Source organism: Oncorhynchus mykiss, chromosome 9 (assembly GCF_013265735.2).
Source record: "Oncorhynchus mykiss isolate Arlee chromosome 9, USDA_OmykA_1.1, whole genome shotgun sequence".
Lineage (NCBI taxonomy): Eukaryota > Metazoa > Chordata > Actinopteri > Salmoniformes > Salmonidae > Oncorhynchus > Oncorhynchus mykiss.
Window position 1 is genome coordinate 40,553,009 of NC_048573.1, and position 22,525 is coordinate 40,575,533.

A 22,525-nucleotide genomic window follows, 5' to 3' on the forward strand; every position below is an offset into this window, starting at 1 on the left:
TCCTACAAAGGTAAGGGAACATCAGCAAGAACTTTGAGAGTATCCTCCTCGGTACCCCCAGGCCCTGCTACGCTCCAGCTCTAGAGGCATGTCCTTTTCACAAACACCTCGGATGCGTTTATGAGCATGTGCGGTTACTGTTGTTCCTGACCGGGCTCACTGGAGCGGTGTTGGGTTCTGTCTCGTGAGCGGCATCAACGTAAGGTCGGCAGATCGATGACGATCAAACTCACACAATCTAGGCCCTTTTCCTTCATGCTCAGAACACAAATGCAACAGTGGAGAGAGAGAGAGAGAGAGAGAGAGAGAGAGCGAGAGAGAGAGAGAGAGAGAGAGAGAGAGAGAGAGAGAGATAGAGATAGAGATAGAGAGAGAGAGAATTTAAATTGAGAGCGATGTAAGTCCAGCAGGAAAGTAGCTAGTAGTCTTCTTGCTCATCTCCGGTGACACAGGCCCATGCCATTAAACCATGGGGTATCCCCGTCTCCACGGTTACAGTGGAACACTCACAGGGTTCCCCAGCCTAGAGAGGAGATTAGGGATAGGCGTGAGGAGAGGAAAGGAAAGGAAAGGAAAGGAAAGGAAAGGAAAGGAAAGGAGGCTTCACTCCTCTAGATCTTATAAGCCCCACTCAGCCCGGCTGAGACAGCTGATTCTAAAGCTGTAACAAAGACCATTCTGACTACTGAAACCACTGCCCTGACTTGACCCTGGCAGTAGAGACAAATAATAAAACATGTTATATGGACTTGTATAAAACTGCATGACTTTTGGATAATATTGGGTCTCATTTATCAACATAAGTGTTGGAAAAGTTGCTCTTATGAAAAACACTTAAATGCCATGGCGTATGAACGTTTGAGTGTAGACATCTTGTATTGTCTTAACGTAATGTGTGTATAACTCGCCACGGGTGTGTTGTGTTTCAGAGCTGCAGCAGTTCCACGGCGTGCGCCGGTTCGAGCTGGAGCGTTCATGCTGTTTCAGCGCCCTGTTGCTGGACGAGGAGAGGGGACGGCTCTTCGTGGGCTCACGCAACTTCCTGCTGTCACTCAGCCTGGATAACATTGCCAAGCAGGAGCACAAGGTCAGTCTGCCTGTCAGTCAATGGATCAGTTAACGGTGTGCTATGTGAATGTGTTCACACGAGCAATAGTGAATGTCATCATTTTGATATTTTCATGATACTCAACAAATGTTTTGGCAGGAATATTTCTGTTGTTTGACATACATATGGATGGTTCCACGATCCAGTGTGTAGAGAATATGATGCTATGATAACGTTCAGATGTCTTTGTTGTGGTAGATGATGGTATGGATGAGATAGGGCTCTGAGCCACGCTATGTTATGGTGACTCAGCGGTGATTTAGCACGTCAGAGCTGTGGTGACAGACCGATGGATCTCATCTCACTCTCATCCACTCAGGGCAGAGATTGGGGTCAGGGGGTTAACATGGTGATTTGGGGGGGGTCACACAATCTCTGATAACCTGTCAACACCTCTCTGTCCCACACACGCACACGCACGGGCACGCGCTGAGGCAGACACACACACACACACACACACACACACACACACACACACACACACACACACACTGCTGTCCTCTGATGCCTGATGTTTCCCATTACAGGACAGGAAAAGGTTAGTAACTGATTATTTCCGTAGTGGTCCTCTATTATGTTTTGGATGAGATAACTAGCCTCAGATTTACCAGCACCTGATAGACTGAATAGGGTAACACACAGACTTTAACACAACCTGTCCATTGACATATGAATCACAGACCCTAACATGGACGGACACGCACGTGGACACATGCATACACAGACATGCAAACACACACACACAGACACACACAAAGACACACACACACATACAGTTGAAGTCGGAATTTTACATACACCTTAGCCAAATACATTTAAACTCAGTTTTTCACAATTCCTGACATTTAATCCTAGTAAAAATGCCCTGTCTTTATTTTAAGAATGTGAAATGTCAGAATAATAGTAGAGAGAATGATTAAATTCAGCTTTTATTTATTTCATCACATTCCCAGTGGGTCAGAAATTTACATACACTCAATTAGTATTTGGTAGCATTGCCTTAAAATTGTTTAACTTGGGTCAAACATTTCAGGTAGCCTTCCACAAGCTTCCCACAATAAGTTGGGTGAATTTTGGCCCATTCCTCCTGACAGAGCTGGTGTAACTGAGTCAGGTTTGTAGGCCTCCTTTCTCGCACACAGTTCTTCCCACAAATGTTCTATGGGATTGAGGTCAGGGCTATGTGATGGCCACTCCAATACCTTGACTTTGTTATCCTTAAGCCATTTTCCACAACTTTAGAAGTATGATTGGGGTCATTGTCCACTTGGAAGACCCATTTGCGACCAAGCTTTAACTTCCTGACTGATGTCTTAAGATGTTGCTTCAATATATTCCCATAATTTTCCATAATGCCATCTATTTTGTGAAGTGCACCAGTCATTAAAGCACCCCACAACATGATGATGCCACCCCTGTGCTTCATGTTTCGGATGGTGTTCTTCGTCTTGCAAGCATCCCCCTTTTTCCTCCAAACATAACGATGGTCATTATGGCCAAACAGTTCTATTTTTGTTTCATCAGACCAGGGGACATTTCTCCAAAAAGTACAATCTTTGTCCCGATGTGCAGTTACAAGCCGTAATCTGGCTTTTTTTATGGCTGTTTTGGAGCAGTGGCTTCTTCCTTGCTGAGCGACCTTTCAGGTTATGTCGATATAGGGCTCGTTTTACTGTGGATATAGATACTTTTGTACCTGTTTCCTCCAGCATCTTCACAATGTCCTTTACTGTTGTTCTGGGACTGATTTGCACTTTTCGCACCAAAGCACGTTCATCTCTAGGAGACAGAATGTGACTCCTTCCTGAGTGGTATGACTGCTGAGTGGTTCCATGGTGTATATACTTGTGTACTATTGTTTGTACAGATGAACGTGGTACTTTCAGGTGTTTGGAAATTGCTCCCAAGGAGGAACCAGACTTGTGGAGGTCTACAAATTTTTTTTTTGAGGTCTTGGCTGATTTCTTTTGATTTTCCCATGATGTCAAGCGAAGAGGCACTGAGTTTGAAGGTAGGCCTTGAAATACATCCACAGGTACACCTCCAATACACCTCCAAATGGCTCAAATGTTCTGGAATTGTCCAAGCTGTTTAAAGGCACAGTCAACTTAGTGTATTTAAACTTCTGACCCACTGGAGTTGTGATACAGTGAGTTATAAGTGAAAAATGCCTTGTGTCATGCACAAAGTAGACAAAACTATAATTTGTTAACAAGTAATTTGTGGAGTGGTTAAAAAACGAGTTTTAATGACTTCCGACTTCAAATGTACATGTAAGTCACTAACCCATACCCTATAACTGACCTAACGTGCACCCTTTAACCCTACACTGTACAAGGTCTGTGCGCTCTTGCAGGCCAGAGAAATATGAGTGCAGAGAAGATTGTTTGACTCTGTTGATTTGGTGTGATGTGATTTACAACGTGTTTTCACACTGGGACATGTGGCTCGCCTCCTGTCATTACAGCTGTTTTCGCCCCTGGTCGTGTGCTTTTTTACGGTGTGACATGTGGATTCTCGGCTCCACCATGGTGGCGGAGACGGGGAGAAAAAAAGAAGAGGTGGGGAGGACGAGTGATAGAGAGGGGGAGAGATAGAGGAGAGATATAGAGGAGAGATAGAGGAGAGATAGAGGAGAGATATAGAGGAGAGATAGAGGAGAGATAGAGGAGAGAGAGGAGGAGAGATGGAGGAGAGATAGAGGAGAGATAGAGGAGAGATAGAGGAGAGAGAGGAGGAGAGATGGAGGAGAGATAGAGGAGAGATAGAGGAGAGAGAGGAGGAGAGATGGAGGAGAGATAGAGGAGAGATAGAGGAGAGAGAGGAGGAGAGATGGAGGAGAGATAGAGGAGAGATATAGAGGAGAGATAGAGGAGAGATAGAGGAGAGATAGAGTAGAGATAGAGGAGAGAGAGGAGGAGAGATGGAGGAGAGAAAGAGGAGAGATATAGAGGAGGAGAGATAAAGGAGAGGAGAGAGAGAGAGGAGAGATAGAAAGGAGGAGAGAGAAAGGAGTAGAGCTAGAGAGGAGCGAGAGAAGAGTGAGAGAGGAGGGATAGAGGAGAGAGAGAGAGGAGAGATAGAAAGGAGGAGAGAGAAAGGAGGAGAGCTAGAGAGGAGCGAGAGAAGAGCGAGAGAGGAGGGATAGAGGAGAGAGAGAGAGGAGAGATAGAAAGGAGGAGAGATAGAAAGGAGGAGAGATAGAGGAGAGATAGAGGAGAGATAGAAAGGAGGAGAGATAGAGGAGAGATAGAGGAGAGATAGAGAGGAGGAGAGATAGAAAGGAGGAGAGATAGAGGAGAGGAGAGATAGGGGAGAGATAGAGCAGGAGGAGAGATAGAGGAGGAGATATAGAGGAGAGGAGAGATAGAGGGGAGAGATAGAAAGGAGGAGAGAGAGGAGAGAGAGAGGAGGGAAAGAGGAGAGGAGAGAGAGATAGAGGAGAGATAGAGAGGAGGAGATGTAGAGGAGAGGAGAGATAGAGAGATATAGATGAGAGGAGAGATGTAGAGGAGTGATAGAGAGGAGGAGAGATAGAGAAGAGGATAAATAGAGAAGAGATGGAGAGATAGAGGAGAGATGGAGAGATAGAGGAGAGGAGAGAGAGAAGAGGAGAGATAGAAGAGATGAGAGATGGAGAGATAGAGGAGAGACAGAGAAGAGGAGGAAAGCTCCTTTAGAAACATTCCCCTGAGGGTGGCAGGCGGGCCTGTTCCTGCTCGAGGTCGCGACCCCAGACATACCTCCATCCTGCTGCCTCCCTTGACCCCTGACCTCTGACCTCTGTGTTTCAGATCTACTGGCCGGCCCCTGTGGACTGGAGGGAGGAGTGTAACTGGGCAGGAAAGGACATCAACGTGAGTGACAAACGCTGATACTATTACTGCAATTGAAATACTTTCTTTTTAGCTTTTAAAATACTTTCCAAAGTCCTGTTTATCATGATATACTGAATCTCACGGAGACACTGAGGATGTAGGACTTCTCAGACGGAACTAAACCAGCTTCCCAACACCACTCTCATTCAGTATCACCACCCAGCTAAAGCCGCAGTGTATCCAGACACATCTCACACTGATTTCCCAATCCTCCTTTTGTCTTTCAACCAGTCATATAGAGAGGAAGTGGTAGTCACCGCAGTGTGTGCTATGTTCCAGTGAACTACTGTAAAGGGTTGGTAGACTGGGCTGTTTGTGTTGTCTGGCCCTGGGGCCTTAGCACTCCTTCCTCTGGGTGCAGGGCAGGGTAGGGCTCCACTGACCCACCCTACAAAGTCCTCAGGCCACCAAAATGTACACTTTACACACTCATCTATCTCCCTCACTGGAAGCTAATTGTGTATCAGTATGTGAGTGTGTATGTATGTATTCACGTGCAGTATATGCATGTTAGTTTGTTTGCGTGGATGTGCTTGGTGGTATGTGTGTGTGTGGCTGTGTGTGTGTGTGCGTGCGTGTGTGTGTGCATGTGTGTGTGTGTGTGCGTGCGTGCGTGCGTGCGTGTGTGTGTGTGTGTGTGTCAGTCATAACTAACCATGTCGAGGATCACTATGTAATACAACCAAGATACCAAAGGGGACAGTTGATGTCAGACAGAAAGGCAACAGTGGATAGGGAGGAGGGAGGAGGGGGATAGAGGGAACACGAAGACAATGTGGTGGAGACAGGAGGAGAGAACTCAGTCATGTTTTACAGTAAGAGAGTGACACTGACGGTACCTAGTACACTGACGGTACCTAGTACACTGACGGTACCTAGTACACTGACGGTACCTAGTACACTGGAGCTCTGTGAGAACCAGGGTAGAGAGATCATCCAGGAAACTTCTTTCATTAAGTGAATGGCTAAGAATGATACGGTTCACAGTGGCAGACTGCTCCCATGTTGACGGAGGTGGAACCACTTTACAGTAGAAGGAAATAGATCGAGTTTAAATTTAAAAAAATAAAAATCACAAATCACAAAACATAATAAAAATCACAAAACACATAGGTTACTTCTGGCAGTTTGGCTGGCTAATTATTTTGCCGTTCCACAATCTCACCGAAGCCAGGTAGCATCCATTCTCCTAAGCAATTGCCAAATGAATCCCATGTTTTCCAGACAGCATATACAGTGCCTTGCGAAAGTATTCGGCCCCCTTGAACTTTGCGACCTTTTGCCACATTTCAGGCTTGAAACATAAAGATATAAAACTGTATTTTTTTGTGAAGAATCAACAACAAGTGGGACACAGTCATGAAGTGGAACAACATTTATTGGAAATTTCAAACTTTTTTAATAAATCAAAAACTGAAAAATTGGGCGTGCAAAATTATTCAGCCCCCTTAAGTTAATACTTTGTAGCGCCACCTTTTGCTGCGATTACAGCTGTAAGTCGCTTGGGGTATGTCTCTATCAGTTTTGCACACCGAGAGACTGAAATGTTTTCCCATTCCTCCTTGCAAAACAGCTCGAGCTCAGTGAGGTTGGATGGAGAGCATTTGTGAACAGCAGTTTTCAGTTCTTTCCACAGATTCTCGATTGGATTCAGGTCTGGACTTTGACTTGGCCATTCTAACACCTGGATATGTTTATTTTTGAAGCATTCCATTGTAGATTTTGCTTTATGTTTTGGATCATTGTCTTGTTGGAAGACAAATCTCCGTCCCAGTCTCAGGTCTTTTGCAGACTCCATCAGGTTTTCTTCCAGAATGGTCCTGTATTTGGCTCCATCCATCTTCCCATCAATTTTAACCATCTTCCCTGTCCCTGCTGAAGAAAAGCAGGCCCAAACCATGATGCTGCCACCACCATGTTTGACAGTGGGGATGGTGGGTTCAGCTGTGTTGCTTTTACGCCAAACATAACGTTTTGCATTGTTGCCAAAAAGTTCAATTTTGGTTTCATCTGACCAGAGCACCTTCTTCCACATGTTTGGTGTGTCTCCCAGGTGGCTTGTGGCAAACTTTAAACGGCACATTTTATGGATATCTTTAAGAAATGGCTTTCTTCTTGCCACTCTTCAATAAAGGCCAGATTTGTGCAATATACGACTGATTGTTGTCCTATGGACAGAGACTCCCACCTCAGCTGTAGATTTCTGCAGTTCATCCAGAGTGATCATGGGCCTCTTGGCTGCATCTCTGATCAGTCTTCTCCTTGTATGAGCTGAAAGTTTAGAGGGACGGCCAGGTCTTGGTAGATTTGCAGTGGTCTGATACTCCTTCCATTTCAATATTATCGCTTGCACAGTGCTCCTTGGGATGTTTAAAGCTTGGGAAATATTTTTGTATCCAAATCCGGCTTTAAACTTCTTCACAACTGTATCTCGGACCTGCCTGGTGTGTTCCTTGTTCTTCATGATGCTCTCTGCACTTTTAACGGACCTCTGAGACTATCACAGTGCAGGTGCATTTATACGGAGACTTGATTACACACAGGTGGATTGTATTTATCATCATTAGTCATTTAGGTCAACATTGGATCATTCAGAGATCCTCACTGAACTTCTGGAGAGAGTTTGCTGCACTGAAAGTAAAGGGGCTGAATAATTTTGCACGCCCAATTTTTCAGTTTTTGATTTGTTAAAAAAGTTTGAAATATCCAATAAATGTCGTTCCACTTCATGATTGTGTCCCACTTGTTGTTGATTCTTCACAAAAAAATACAGTTTTATATCTTTATGTTTGAAGCCTGAAATGTGGCAAAAGGTCGCAAAGTTCAAGGGGGCCGAATACTTTCGCAAGGCACTGTACCAGAACTGTTGGCTAGGACTGCAGGCTAAGCAGTCTGACAGAAAGGCGGCAGTCGTTGAAACAGATCGAACTGGTCCGTTGTGACCTGTTTTTACTGGCTGTGTGAAGTGAGCGCGGTATATTACTCTGACGCTTAATGAGCTGAGCTGGTGGGTGTTTCGACGGCATTGGGCTGTGAGAGGAAAACGGAGCCTGTTTTGTCTCGATGAAAGAGGGAGAGAGAGAGAGAGAGAGAGGACAAAGAGACTCCTGGTCTGGGCCATAAAAATAAATAAGTGTCTTTGTTTCTCTGGGAGCGGTCTAGCGCAGGAGAGCATGAGGGGAAAAGGGGACATGTAGAGAAAGAGGGAAGGAGAGAAAGAGAGAGAACTTCAAAATTCACAGTAACAATTGTGTCTTCCCTGCCCTCCAGAGACACACACATCACTATAATTAGGGTCAAGAGTGAGGTCACCGTGTGTGTGTGTGTGTGTGTGTGTGTGTGTGTGTGTGTGTGTGTGTGTGTGTGTGTGTGTGAATCTCTCATGTGACAGACCTCATAGTCAGCTAAACTCAACACCACCCTGAGAGCTTATGGAGTCACACAGACAGACAGGCAGACACACACACACACACACAGACACACACACACCGTCTATACCACAGGCCACCTTTTTTTCCTAAGTCAAATAAAGCCCAAGACCTTTCAAAATGAATCATAACCTCACCTCTATCTTTAGCAGAATGAATTAAAGAGAAAGAGAGAGAGAGGACAAACAGCTGTGTTTCATCCTCCACGGTGCATTCAGACCCCCCCCCACGTCCTATCAGTGATGCTCAGCGTAGTCAGACTGTGGCTTTACTTAAACACCAAGGACAGAGCCTAGACCCAGGAGACCAGATAATGGCTTTCACTCTGACACTGCCTAAGTCACACAGATACACACACACACACACACAACCTGGCAGCGATATCAGCCCAGATGAAAGAGGAGAGGGAGAGGAAAGAAGAGAAGGAAAGAGAGAGGAGAGGAGAGGAGAGGAGTAGTAGTAGTGAGGGGTAGTCATCTCTCTCTCTCTCTCTCTCTCTCTCTCTCTCTCTCGCTCTACTCCCTTCATCACATGACCACACATCAAGGCTTCCCTCCATCTGCCCACCGGGCGTGTGTGTGTCACTGGGGTAGGGAGTGTGGGTAGGGTAGGGAGTGCGGGTAGGGTAGGGTGGTTTGATAGGGAAAAGGTGGCGGGGTGTGCAGCGCATTAAAAGATGGTGTGGAGAGGTACCCCCCTTATTGGATAAACAGAGGCCGGTTTCTTAACCCTCCAGGCTCTGTGGAAGCCCCTTGCTCCAGGGCAGAAGGGCTGTGTGTGTCTGGGCTAATGGGGCAGAACTCCGGTTAGCCGACAGGGCCAGGCTTGGCTGCAGCGTCACTGGGCACACAACGGTGTCTGTCACTCACTAGGGCAGGGCAGCCAGCCAGGGATATAGACTGAATAAAGAAAACAGAGACATGTCTGGTTAACAGAAAATTACATGTTTGAACTGCGGCTCAACATCAAACACTCACAGGCAGGCTTAAAGTTTAGTGACACGCACTCGCACACACACACACGCGCACACGCACACACACACACACTCACACACACACTCACACACACACACACACACACACACACACACACACACACGCATGCACGCACACGCACGCACGCACGCACACACACACACACACACACACACACTTGCCGATGATACGTGGACTACTCAGTGTGTTATATTTAGTAAGGTGAAAAGGCTCCTCAGATGTTTTTCCTCTCAGCATAAATCCTCTAGCTGAAGGATACAGGCTTTATAAACCTTCAGGTTGACCTAGAGGGACGCTGACACTGGCTGATCACAGAGAACAGGACCGAATCAGACACAAAGTTCACGTATTTGCAGACAAGGAGTGGATCCAGTGAACAGCAGGACTTGGGCAAACAGAGACACTGACAGAAAGGCCAGTCGACACACACGAGCGAGAGAAGAGACATCTCCACGGCGCCGTGCCAGATCTCTCTGTAAACCTCGTCTCCGATGTTCCCCGGTGGTCCAGAGGGATGAGGGGCGAAACCTGACTCTGGAGAGACGGATGTGATGTGTGTGTGTGTGCGTTCGTACGTTCTGTGTGTGTCTCTGTGTGCGTGGTTCAGTAGCTGGTGTCTGGGGGGGGGGGGGACCAAGGACCTGCTCTGAGAAACAGAGAGTGAAAAAGAAAGAGGGGAACGTTGGGCTGGATGGCCCCATGGATAATTACATTAGGGGAGTGGAGAACAGAACAGCTGGTGCCGCGCTGAGGGACAGAATGAAGGGAAGAGGGTAGGAGGAGGGGGGTGGTTGTTAACCTCGATTGTTAACCTCTCTGAATGTCTCAATCAGAGGTAAAGGCCTTGGTCAGTCTGGTAGGGCTAAACGGGGGTGTATGGGGTAATATGGGGTCATATTAAACCTCTTCTCCTTAGCCCTCCCTGTGTGTGGCTCAGTCACGACATGTAACTCAGGGCCCATTGTGCTGTGTGTTCCACCCTGCCTACCCTCTCTGCTCTGGGCCTGCGGATCCAACTTTGTAGGAACCCTGCTATGCTCCAGCGAGGGGCCATTTTGGGGGCGACAGGCCAGTGAGGGGTAGTCACCGTCAGGGGTTGTCACCGTGAGGGGTAGTCACCGCCAGGGGTCGTTGCTGTGAGGGGTAGTCACAGTCAGGGGTTGTCACCGTGAGGGGTAGTCACCGTCAGGGGTAGTCACCGTCAGGGGTAGTCACCGTGAGGGGTAGTCACTGTGAGGTGTAGTCACCATGAGGGATAGTCACCGTGTGGGATAGTCACTGTCAGGAGTCGTCACTGTGAGGGATAGTCACCCTCAGGAGTCGTTGCTGTGAGGGGTAGTCACTGTCAGGGGTAGTCACCGTGAGGGGTAGTCACCGTGAGGGGTAGTCACCGCCAGGGGTCGTTGCTGTGAGGGGTAGTCACAGTCAGGGGTTGTCACCGTGAGGGGTAGTCACCGTCAGGGGTAGTCACCGTCAGGTGTAGTCACCATGAGGGATAGTCACCGTGTGGGATAGTCACTGTCAGGAGTCGTCACTGTGAGGGATAGTCACCCTCAGGAGTCGTTGCTGTGAGGGGTAGTCACTGTCAGGGGTAGTCACCTTGAGGGGTAGTCACCGTGAGGGGTAGTCACCGTGAGGGATAGTCACTGTCAGGGGTAGTCACCGTGAGGGATAGTCACCCTCAGGAGTCGTTGCTGTGAGGGGTAGTCACTGTCAGGGGTAGTCACCGTGAGGGGTAGTCACCGTCAGGGGTAGTCACCGTGAGGGGTAGTCACCGTCAGGGGTAGTCACCGTCAGGGGTAGTCACCGTGAGGGGTAGTCACTGTCAGGGGTAGTCACCGTGAGGGGTAGTCACCGTCAGGGGTAGTCACCGTGAGGGGTAGTCACCGTGAGGGGTAGTCACCGTCAGGGGTAGTCACCGTCAGGGGTAGTCACCGTGAGGGGTAGTCACCGTGAGGGATAGTCACTGTCAGGGGTAGTCACCGTGAGGGGTAGTCACCGTCAGGGGTAGTCACCGTCAGGGGTAGTCACCGTGAGGGGTAGTCACCGTCAGGGGTAGTCACTGTGCCCAGGTTCCCCTCTCAGCTGCTCCCTTCTGCTTCTTTTTAGGTCTGCTCGTCATTCCCCTACCTCTCCTCTCCTCTTCTCTCCTCTCCTCTCCCCTCTTCTCTTCTCTTCTCTCCTCTCTTCTTCCTCTCTTCTCCTTTCTCATTTCCTCTTCTCTCCTCTTCTCTCCTCATCTCCTCTCTCATCTCTTCTCTTCTCTTCTTTCCTCTCCCTCTCCTCTTTCATCTGGGCTGATATCGCTGCCAGGAAGCCACTCAGTTATAACTAACCATGGTCCACTGATGACCAGGATCACTATGTAATACAACCAAGAAGGGGACAGTTGGGGACAGTTGATGTCAGACAGAAAGGCGAAAGTGGATCTGAGGATAGGGAGGAGGGAGGAGGGAACACAAAAACAATGTGGTGGAGACAGGACGAGAGAACCCAATCATGTTTGTACAGGCAGACAGTGTACGGTACGTGAAGAATGCCCGTCGTTGAATGTGTTGTGAAGGTGTAACGTCAAGGTTTAACGAGGGGATGCTGGTAGCTGACGGGAGAAGGGACATTGTTAAACCGCTGTGTTCGGATGTGTTCGCATTGCAGACAGACTGTGTGAACTACGTGAAGATGGTCCACCACTACAACCGCACTCACCTGTACACCTGTGGAACCGGAGCCTTCCATCCCACCTGCGCCTTCGTAGAGGTGGGACAGAAGATGGAGGTAAGAGACACACACACACACACACCTCCAGCTCATCTGCCCTCCTACTATTCCCTGGCTCTCTTTGTTTCATCCACACAGTAGAGACCATGTAGGAGCAGCTATCTGAGCTCAATCTGTGTGTCTACGGCTGTACTCAGCCCTGTAACCCCATCTCCTCCTACACACTGCCCCCCCCCCCCCCCCCCCCCCTTTCTCTCTTGCCTCCAGGACCACGTGTTCAGGATCGACCCGTCCAAAATGGAGGATGGGAAAGGGAAGAGTCCATACGACCCCCGTCACCCTGCAGCCTCGGTGCTGATAGGTGAGCCCAGCCCCTCAGTCCCCCTCTCCGACGGAGTCGGTGGAAGTTGCTAATAGAGAGTCAAATCCTTTTCCTCCTCCTAACGGTTTAGAATGGGAAGTAGCCAGGTTAATCTGATCCTAGATCAGAGGTCCCTTTGGTGGTTCTAAATGGCACTGCAGTCACTTACACAGGTAGCATAGCAACTTCATGTTGTCCATAGCAACCTCATGTTGTCGTCCTCTCCTCCCGTCTCCAAGGTGACGAGCTGTATGCGGGCGTGGCCACTGACCTCATGGGTAGAGACTTCACCATCTTCCGCAGTCTGGGGGGACGACCCTCCATTCGCACCGAACAACACGACTCACGCTGGCTCAACGGTGAGTGTGTGTGTGTGTTTGTGTTTGTGTTTGTGTGTGTGTGTGTGTGTGTGTGTGTGTGTGTGTGTGTGTGTGTGTGTGTGTGTGTGTGTGTGTGTGTGTGTGTGTGTACTGTATGTCAAAGTGTGTGTGTGTACTGTATGTCAAAGTGTGTGTGTGTACTGTATGTCAAAGTGTGTGTGTGTACCTATGTAAGTTAGTGTCGCGGATACTTTTCGGAAAATTCCTATGAGAGCACATTTGTCAGCATATCTCGGCCCTTGTCTGATTGTGTCTGTATCATGCGGTGCACTTGGAAAGTATTCAGACCCTTTGCTATGCGACTCGAAATTGAGCTCAGGTGCATCCTGTTTCCATTGATCCTCCTTGAGATGTTTCTACAACTTGATTGGGGTCCACCTGTAGTAAATTAAATTGATTGGACATGATTTGGATCGGCACACAACTGTCTATATAAGGTCCCACAGTTGACAGCGCATGTCAGAGCAAAAACCAATCCATGAGGTCGAAGGAATTGTCCATAGAGCTCAGAGACAGCTCTGGAGTTCTAGAGTTCCTCTGTGGAGATGGGAAAACCTTCCAGAAGGACAAGAATCTCTGCAGCACTCCACCAATCAGGCCTTTATGGTAGAGTGGCCAGTCGGAAGCCACTCCTATGTAAAAGAAACAAGATTCTCTGATCTGATGAAACCAAGACCTCTTTGGCCTGAAAACCAAGCGTCACATCTGGAGGAAACCTGGCACCATCCCTACAGTGAAACATGGTGGTGGTGGCAGCATCATGCTGTGAAGACGTTTTTTAGAGGCAGGGACCAAGGGAAAGATGAACAGAGCAAAGCACAAATAGATCCTTGATGAAAACCTGCTCCAGAGCGCTCAGGACCTCAGACTGAGGCGTAGGTTCACCTTCCAACAGGACAACGACCCTACGCACACAGCCAAGACAACTTAGGAGTGGCTTTGGGACAAGTCTCTGAATGTCCTTGAGTGGCCCAGCCAGAGCCCGGACTTGTACCCGATTGATCATCTCTGGAGAGACCTGAAAATAGCTGTGCAGCGACACTCCCCGTCCAACCTGACAGAGCTTGAGAGGATCTGCAGGGAAGAATGGGAGAAACTGCAGGGAAGAATGGGAGAAGCTTGTAGCGTCATACCAAAGAAGACTCGAGGCTGTAACTGTTTTTATTTGCAACAATTTCCAAAAACCTGTTTTTGTTTTGTCATTATGGGGTATCGTGATGACGGGGGGGGAGGGGGGGGGGGACGATTTAATCCATTTTAGAACAAGGCTGTAACGTAGCAAAATGTGGAAAAAGCCAAGGGGTCTGAAAACGTTCCGAATGCACGGTGAGTGCCTAATACAATTGTTAGAGCAATAACCCTCGCTATATCCTTCCCCACCAGAGCCTAAGTTTGTGGGTTCGTTCTGGGTGCCGGAGAGTGAGAACCCAGACGATGATAAGATCTTCTTCTTCTTCCGGGAGACGGCGGTGGAGGCTCAGGGCCTGGGGAAGTCCACCTACTCCCGTATCGGACAGCTCTGCAGGGTGAGAACGCCGCTCAGATTACGCCGTGCCTGTATTACACCGTAGCTTAAAGTGTGGCGTATTGTAACGTAGCTAATACTATAGCCATACACTCGTAACCTTTTCCTTAGGCTCTGGCGTACACATACCCTATGCTGTCTCAATGGCACTTTTTTTTTTTTTGCGTACATAAAATTCTTTGATGTTTAAGTATGTGCGGCAATGATTTAGTATCACCGGAATGTTTACCTTTGAACTTTGGTCTATAATGTTGTTGCAGAATGATATGGGTGGCCAGCGTAGTCTGGTCAACAAGTGGACCACGTTCTTGAAGACTCGTCTCATCTGTTCTGTGCCGGGCAGTGACGGCAGTGACACGTACTTTGACGAGCTCCGTAAGTAGCCGCTACACTCCGAGTGCGTTATCTGATCCTAGCTGTCGCCCCAGGCCCCGCCAGAGCACGGGATTCAACCAATGAAGATTCATCTGAGCTAAATGGACAGAGCCGGAGGTTATGTTTGTGTTTCTCTGACCTTTGACCTCTACCCTCTGACCGGTGTTCCTCCCACAGGGGATGTGTTCCTGCTGCAGACCAAGGACAGGAAGAACCCTCTGGTCTACACTGTCTTCTCTACCTCCAGGTCAGAGTTCAAACCAGGGGATGGATTGAGTTATTGTGTGCTCTTGTGCTTGTGTGTGCATATGAGTGCTAGTGCATGTGTGTGTGTGTTTGTGTGTTTGTGTTCCTGACTGTGATTGTGTGTTTTATAATAGGCTATGTCTCTAACTGTGCGTCCCCTGCCTCCCAGCAGCAGTGTATTCAAGGGATCAGCCGTGTGTATCTACACCATGAATGACATCCGCAGGGCCTTCTTGGGGCCCTTCGCCCACAAAGAGGGTCCAAACTACCAGTGGGTCCCCTTCCAGGGCAAAGTCCCCTACCCACGCCCTGGCATGGTACGTAGCCTACATCAGTTCTGTAGGAATTTACTGAATAGGACATTTTAACATCAGTAGTTTAGCTCATTAACTATACTAACAATCACCATTGTATGATAGCTCTGTTTGGCCGATGTTAAACCCTGGGCTGAGCCCATGTGACCCGTCTTATCTCATAATAATCTTATAATAACCTCATAATAACCTCTCCGTACTGTTACCCTGTGTGACCCCTTAGTGCCCCAGCAAGACATTCGGCAGCTTCGAGTCCACCAAGGGTTTCCCTGACGACGTGATCCAGTTTGCCCGTCACCACCCTCTCATGTTTAACCCCGTGTACCCCCTGAACCGCCGGCCCGTCTTCCTGAGGACCAACGTAGACTACAGCTTCACCCAGATCGCCGTGGACCGGGTGGGCGCCGCAGACGGGCATTATGATGTCATGTTCATTGGCACAGGTAACCACCTTACTCTTACTGGTGGCCGTGAAGATTCAAGCTTGGCCTGGTCCCAGATCTGCTTGTGCTCTCGACAACTCCATTTGCTGTCATTGTCGAGCCAAACAGCAGGAACAGACTGGCACCCAGGGTCATTCATGCCATCCACATGGTACTCTTGACCCTAGGATTCTATGTGTTATACTAAATAGAATGTATATTACTGAGCAGAGTGTATATTGAATATGGATGGATTGTGGGATCCAGTCTGAAACTCTGTGTGGGTGTGTCGCAGACAAAGGGACGGTGCTGAAAGTGATCTCTGTACCGAAAGAGAGCTGGAACAACATGGAGGACCTGCTACTGGAGGAGCTAGAGGTGTTCAAGGTGAGGGGGCCCTGTCCATCGTTCTGCTGGCGTCAGAGGAGGCTGGTGGGAGGAGCAAGAGGAGGACTCATTGTGGTTGGAATGGAATACATTGAGCGCAGTCGAACGTGGTTTCCACGTGTTTGATATCCTTCCACGTATCCCATTCCAGCCTTGACACGGAGCCTGTCCTCCAATAACCCCTCCCACCAGCCTCCTCTGGCTTGTATGTGTATATTTCATGACATGCAAGTCTATGTTTACGTTTCTATTTAAGAGTGTGATACTTAACCGTTTATTCTGCTCTACAGGATGCCTCATCCGTCATCAACATGCAGATATCCTCAAAACGGGTAAGAGTCTCCTAAACCCTAACGTATCATCTTAGGGGCTGCAGGGCAACAACTAGAAGCTAAAAGAGAACATGTGACCAGCTCTCTAATACTGTAATCACAAGATGTTTAATATCAAGTAATTTGACTGTGGGCCACTAACATTCCTCCGCTCTCTCTCTCTGTCCACAGCAACAGCTGTATGTGGGCTCAGACACGGGTCTGGCCCAGGTTCCTCTGCATCGCTGCAGTATCTATGGGAAGGCCTGTGCTGAGTGCTGCCTGGCCAGAGACCCCTACTGCGCCTGGGACGGCACCTCCTGCACCCGCTACCTACCCAACACCAAGCGGTAAACAAATACACAAACTCAAACTTACGACCCAGCATGCTACCCACCCAACACCAAACAGTAAACACGCTAGTTATCCAACTGTTGAACCATAACCAACTTCCTCCACCACCTTTAAAACTGTAAACTCACCAAACCTGATCCGCTATAACCAGCCAAATCTAAACACCCCAAACCCTACTCATACAAACCCCAGCTGACTACACTCTTAGAGTTAGGGTTCCTAAATGGTTTTTTCAGCTGTCCCCATAGGAGAAACCTTTTTGGTTCCTGGTAGAACCCTAGTCACTATCATCCCAAGCGATCAGACTTATCTGTCCTTGTTCTCCAGGCGTTTCCGTCGTCAGGACGTGAGGAATGGAGACCCCAACACCCTGTGTTCAGGAGGTAAGACTCTTTCACTCTGTACTAAGTCTGAACTCAGGACTCACAAACTGAGCTCTGAACTCAGACTCATAAATCATGCTGATGTCAATGGGAGACTAGACAAACGTTTTAGTTACGCACTCGGATTTCGAGTTAGGATTCGGGAAACACTGTGCCAAGGAGCTAACTCTCTCTCCCATGCTCCCACCCAGAGAGGGCAGGGTGATTAGCGTGATTCTGTGCCATAATCTCTCTTTGGGCCGTATTAGACGAGTTACACAAACGGCATGACGTGACGATTCCACACAATTATGTCATATCGTGCTCGGTGAGGGTGTTGCGCAAGACAGGGAAAGGCCAGTGGGATTATCTTTGGCTGTGACAAGGGACAAAACGGCACACAATCACATGGTGATTGCCTTACACTTTTTTACTGCTTGGAATAATATGTTGGCCACCTCAAGACTGTAAAATAAATATACAATTGTAATCTCACATTAGCTCACGTTATCTGATGGTGTGTATCGCCCACTGTAGACCACCACAAGCACCGGGTGGCAGAGAGGAGGCTGTTCGGGGTGGAAGGGAGCAGCACCTTCCTGGAGTGTATCCCCAAATCCCTGCAGGCCAGAGTGACCTGGACCTTCCAGAAACAACCCCACAATGCCAAGGAAGAGGTAAAAGGCAAAATCACAGTTAAGAGACATACTGTTTTCAACAGTATTCAAAGGATTTTTGGTTCACATTGACTGTTTCAAGCTCTAATACTCCGCTGTGTGTGTTTCTGTCTGTGTGTGATGTCATCCAGCCGCGTCTGGATGACCGTGTGCTGCAGACAGAGCGGGGGCTGTTGGTGAGGAGGGTACTGAAGCGGGATGTGGGCCTCTACCAGTGCCACGCCATGGAGCACGGCTTCACCCAGACCCTACTGGGCATCACCCTGGAGGTAGTACCCTCCTCCTCCTCTTCCTCCCCGCCCGCCGACCCTCTCCTTCGATTGGACCCCCGCAGCGGAGGCGGCGGCCCACCTTCCACCAATCAGAAGCTGTGGTACCGGGACTTCATGCAACTGGTGGACCACCCGAACCTCAGCACCGTGGATCAGATCTGTGAGCAGGTGTGGGCGCGCAAGAGCGCCCAATCGGACAAGAGCTTCCCGTCTTCTCCCGACAAACAGGCCCCGCCCATCGGTCCCGTGGTCCGTCCCCCTAACAAGAAGTGGAAGCATCTGCAGGACATCCGCAAGGGGAGGAACCGCCGAACCCACGACGGGAAACCCTCCCCACGAGCACCACGCAGCGCAGGGGAGTGACAACAGAGAGAGAGGAGAGAAAGAAGGAGAGAGACTGAGGGTGGCGAGAGAGGGAAGAGAGGGAAGAGAGGGAAGAGGAAAAGAGAGAGACAGAGACTGATAGAGACCAAGGACTTCTGGAGGGTGTCAACACATACACAGCACCTCCTTCTTTGTGAATATTTATCTTCCGACACCCCACTAGCTACTGCCCCATGATGCTTCACTCTGCCCTGACCCCTGACCCCTGAATAACTTGTACCGCCCCTTATTATTCCACCTATCTTAATTCTCTGTCCCAGCTCTCAATCCCTTTGGGTGTACTCTCCTGGAGAACTTCTGATGGAGACCTCACCTCTACAGAACAGACTGAACAGAGTCCCCAAGTTAAAAGATGGCTCAGTGTATGTCACTCAATCTCTCAACTGGAATTACAACTGGCTCGTAACCGGAATATCCGAATGGAAAAAGACACACATACACACCACAGGAGGTTGGTGGCACCTTAATTAGGGAGGACGGGCTCGTGGTAATGACTGGAGTGGAATCAGTGGAACGGTATCAAACACGTGGTTTCCAATAGTTTGACGCCATTTCATTTGCTCCGTTTCCGGCCGTGTTTATGAGCCGTCCTCCCCTCAGCAGCCTCCTGTGATACACGTTTACAACCCGAGATGACAGTACCTTTGATGACACGGACTACAAATTGTGAGATGGGACAAAAACAATGGGCTCCGCAGACCTCCAAACGCACATTGATCAACTTAGGTATAATCACATTTCACGTGTTTTGCAAAGAGAGCATCACGTGGAAGTGTGCTTTGTGACAGATGCAGGCTTTGATATTCTTTTTTTTGGTCCAAACCACTACAGATAGGAGAAAGCACTACTGTCATTCCAGGGTATAGAGAGAGCTGTTACAATGAGGTGAGATTCTGAAGCAGAGAGAGAGAGAGAGAGAGCGTACAGGATCAACACAATGGTTCCATTGTGATTCTATTTTACAAAATGGCTGACAAGGTAGAGGAAGTGGGCGATGTTCTACCTGTGTGTTTATGGGGTGACAAGGTAGAGGAAGTGGGCGATGTTCTACCTGTGTGTTTATGGGGTGACAAGAAAAATGTTTTGTGTTTTATTTAGTCATTTATTTAAATGATCTGTGTGTATTTTCTGACTCGGATGACTTGTGTTGTGTGCTGACACATTGACATGGGGGGAGATGGTTGAGATGGTTCAAGTGACAGGCTGCACAACATCAATGTGGACGTGGCCAAACAATAGTGGGCTTTGAATACGACGTCCCAACTTTGGGCAAAAAGCATGATATTTATATGTGAAAAGAAAACATCTCGATTTTTTTTTATTCCAAATGGTACATACATGGTTCTTTTAGGCTTACACTGTTTGCCTAGGTAAATGATCAGTAGCTGTGTGTGTGCGTGCGTGCGTGCATGCATGCATGCGTGCGTGCGTAAATAAACATCCCTCCCTCCTGTGCTGTGTCTGTAGGCCCATCTCTGAGTGTCAATTTTACAGCATGTCTTTGATGCCTTCAGTTCAGCGAAACACATTTGTCCTCGGTGAAATGGTGTGAGTAGATCGCCACCTAGCTTCCTTTCCATGTATAGGCCTGGTCCGTTGACTTCCTACGGTACGATTCAATACAGTCTGTTGTCGGCTTCTTAAAATAAAAACGCGCTTTAAATGTTTCTCCTTTTACCAGTGAAGTCTGTGAGAGCGTACAGATGTAAGGAATCCCGCCTTTTATTTATAGCTGCTTAATAAAGGTGTAATTATTAACTTTTGAACGACTGAGGCCAATAAGTTAGGTGGGCTGTAGTTTTGTGCTCTCCAATTGCATGACCAAGGTTAGGGACTAGACGGTGCACAATGGAGACTTTGGCTGCCTATCTGAATGGCACTCAGGGCCCATAGGGTCCTGGTCAAAAGTAGTGCACCATATAGGGAATAGAGTGCCATTTGGGAGACACCCTTTGAGAGGCGAGAGGGTCTTGTGTTCAATATGTTCAATATGGTTATCCTATGTATTCATGTGCACAAATAAGCTGATATGTTGTGGTGGATATTTTTTTTCTTTTCATGTAGAGACTTGGGGCTCTATTGAATCTGTATTGATGAAGCGTTACAGAATGCGCGACAGAAACCTAAAGGCGATTTCCAATTGAGGTGACAGTGTTTACTGTGAACGCAGTCTCTGCTAATGTGGGGACGTTGCTTTTAAATTGAAATCAAGCTGTCACGCTAAACTACAGCCTTACCGATTGATTGGAGCCCTTGCAGTTGTACCATACACGTTCTGCAAAAGCTATCATCATTCAAAAAAACACTCTAAATGTTGATCCGGTTGTCCAATTAGCATCATTGTTCTTCACGCTGCCCTCCAACCGCTGATCCTTTCTATTCCATGCTATGTTACGCACCCCAACTGTGTGTGTGTGTGTGTGTGTGTGTGTGTGTGTGTGTGTGTGTGTGTGTGTGTGTGTGTGTGTGTGTGTGTGTGTGTGTGTGTGTGTGTGTGTGTGTGTGTGTGTGTGTGTGTGTGTGTGTGTGTGTGTGTGTGTGTGTGTGTGTGTGTGTGTGTGCGTGTGTGTGTGTGTTTGGAGGAAAGGAGAGCTCTTTACATTTTGGCTTAGGAGGAGAGGTAGTCTGTAGAAACAGTTCAAAGTTCAGAGGCCAAAGTTGACATGGTGCACTGTATTACTTCCAGAGTTCTTTGTGGATTGTTGTGCCGGATTGTTTTTGATTAACACAATAAAGTGCCCAGTTACTTTACGTCTGAGTAGTTTATTGTCATATGGCATAGCTTAACATCTACTGTTTTATACACTACTGAGTATTACAGCACAACGATGGCTGCATTCACACAGGCAGCCCATTTCCTATATTTTTTTCACTTATTCACTTACTTTTCACTTTTTTTCACAGTCTATGGTCTTCAGGCTTGCTGCCTTGTGTTAATGGACAACAAGGATGACATTCCTATTTCGTACACAGGGTGGCGTCACAGTATTTACAGAGAGTTGGGGAATGTACCTGGAAATATAGTTTATCAAGCTACCAGGCCCGTTCCAGGCGATCACATTTGACAAGTCACCGCCCTTCAGTGTGTTGCATTATGGGGAAAAAAATTGTCCGACTGCATGAACTTTACAAAAATCATGTGATCAAAAATCATGAAGTTGACTGCAAGTTTCCGCAGTTTCACTCCACCGACTTCATCCTGCAGCCATAGCTTGCGTTGTGGGAGGCGTTGTTGTCAACCAATTCTTCTTTTTTTTGAATCACGCAGACGTGACCAAATACATGACTGAAACCAGTGGATATATAGTGGATATATACAAATGAATGTGATGTTTGAGGCTCTCTCTTACAAATTGAGTGTACAATGTACACACATAAGATTTCAGTTTGTGATTGTGTGATATAGGGGTTACGATTTTTTTTTTAAATACATATATATAAACAACGGCAGTGCCTGTTGGAAAACCACATTAGTGTCCAAGTTTCGGCTGTCGCAAATGCACGTTCCCCGACTTCACTCCTCGACTACCACTCAGACACACCCAGTGACTTCACACTTGGAAGAAGTCAAACTACACTACATCTACCCTTAAGAAGAAAATAGTTGACTGAAGTTGCCGAAAAGGAAAGGAAATTCTTGCCTACTTCACCCATGTTTAGCTACACTGCTACATGGCAACAACAACAAAAAGTAATTAACCACTGAAAATACCTACCTAGGTTTGAATGTAGTTCAACTTCCACTGAGCTACTGCAAAATTTAGTTACTAATCACTAGTTGAATTATATGTAGGTCACTACTCCCCAACACTGTTAACAGAAGAGAGGTTGACTGTTGACTGTACTGTGAGGAACTGTGAGTCCCTTTTGACTCACCTCTCCCCATTATCTACAAACAAATCTGTGCTGTCATGTCCCCCAACACCTTACATCCCACCACTGCCCCTTAACCTTTCATAGTACTGGCTCCCTGACATTCTCCAGGAGGGGCTGCTGTGGGGGGTAGTGGAGCAACCATCCAAACATTA

At 47.9% G+C, this 22,525-nt stretch overlaps 1 protein-coding gene across 2 annotated transcripts in view; it reads left to right on the forward strand.

The window, feature by feature from the left end:
- LOC110532072 (semaphorin-3B) overlaps positions 1 to 21,248 on the forward strand; it is a 69,605-nt gene extending 48,357 nt beyond the window's left edge. For both annotated transcript variants that reach the window (XM_036987986.1, XM_036987987.1), the window contains exons 2-18: positions 1 to 10; positions 930 to 1,087; positions 4,903 to 4,965; positions 12,065 to 12,184; positions 12,395 to 12,488; positions 12,728 to 12,847; positions 14,252 to 14,394; positions 14,654 to 14,768; positions 14,946 to 15,015; positions 15,187 to 15,331; positions 15,552 to 15,771; positions 16,046 to 16,137; positions 16,428 to 16,469; positions 16,641 to 16,798; positions 17,130 to 17,185; positions 17,702 to 17,841; positions 17,973 to 21,248. The exon at positions 1 to 10 is cut by the window's left edge and continues 374 nt beyond it. In XM_036987986.1, coding sequence (XP_036843881.1) covers positions 1 to 10; positions 930 to 1,087; positions 4,903 to 4,965; positions 12,065 to 12,184; positions 12,395 to 12,488; positions 12,728 to 12,847; positions 14,252 to 14,394; positions 14,654 to 14,768; positions 14,946 to 15,015; positions 15,187 to 15,331; positions 15,552 to 15,771; positions 16,046 to 16,137; positions 16,428 to 16,469; positions 16,641 to 16,798; positions 17,130 to 17,185; positions 17,702 to 17,841; positions 17,973 to 18,476 — 2,250 coding nt within the window. In that variant the 3' untranslated portion in view covers positions 18,477 to 21,248. The remainder of the gene's footprint in view (positions 11 to 929; positions 1,088 to 4,902; positions 4,966 to 12,064; positions 12,185 to 12,394; positions 12,489 to 12,727; positions 12,848 to 14,251; positions 14,395 to 14,653; positions 14,769 to 14,945; positions 15,016 to 15,186; positions 15,332 to 15,551; positions 15,772 to 16,045; positions 16,138 to 16,427; positions 16,470 to 16,640; positions 16,799 to 17,129; positions 17,186 to 17,701; positions 17,842 to 17,972) is intronic.
- The last annotated feature ends 1,277 nt before the right edge of the window (positions 21,249 to 22,525 follow it).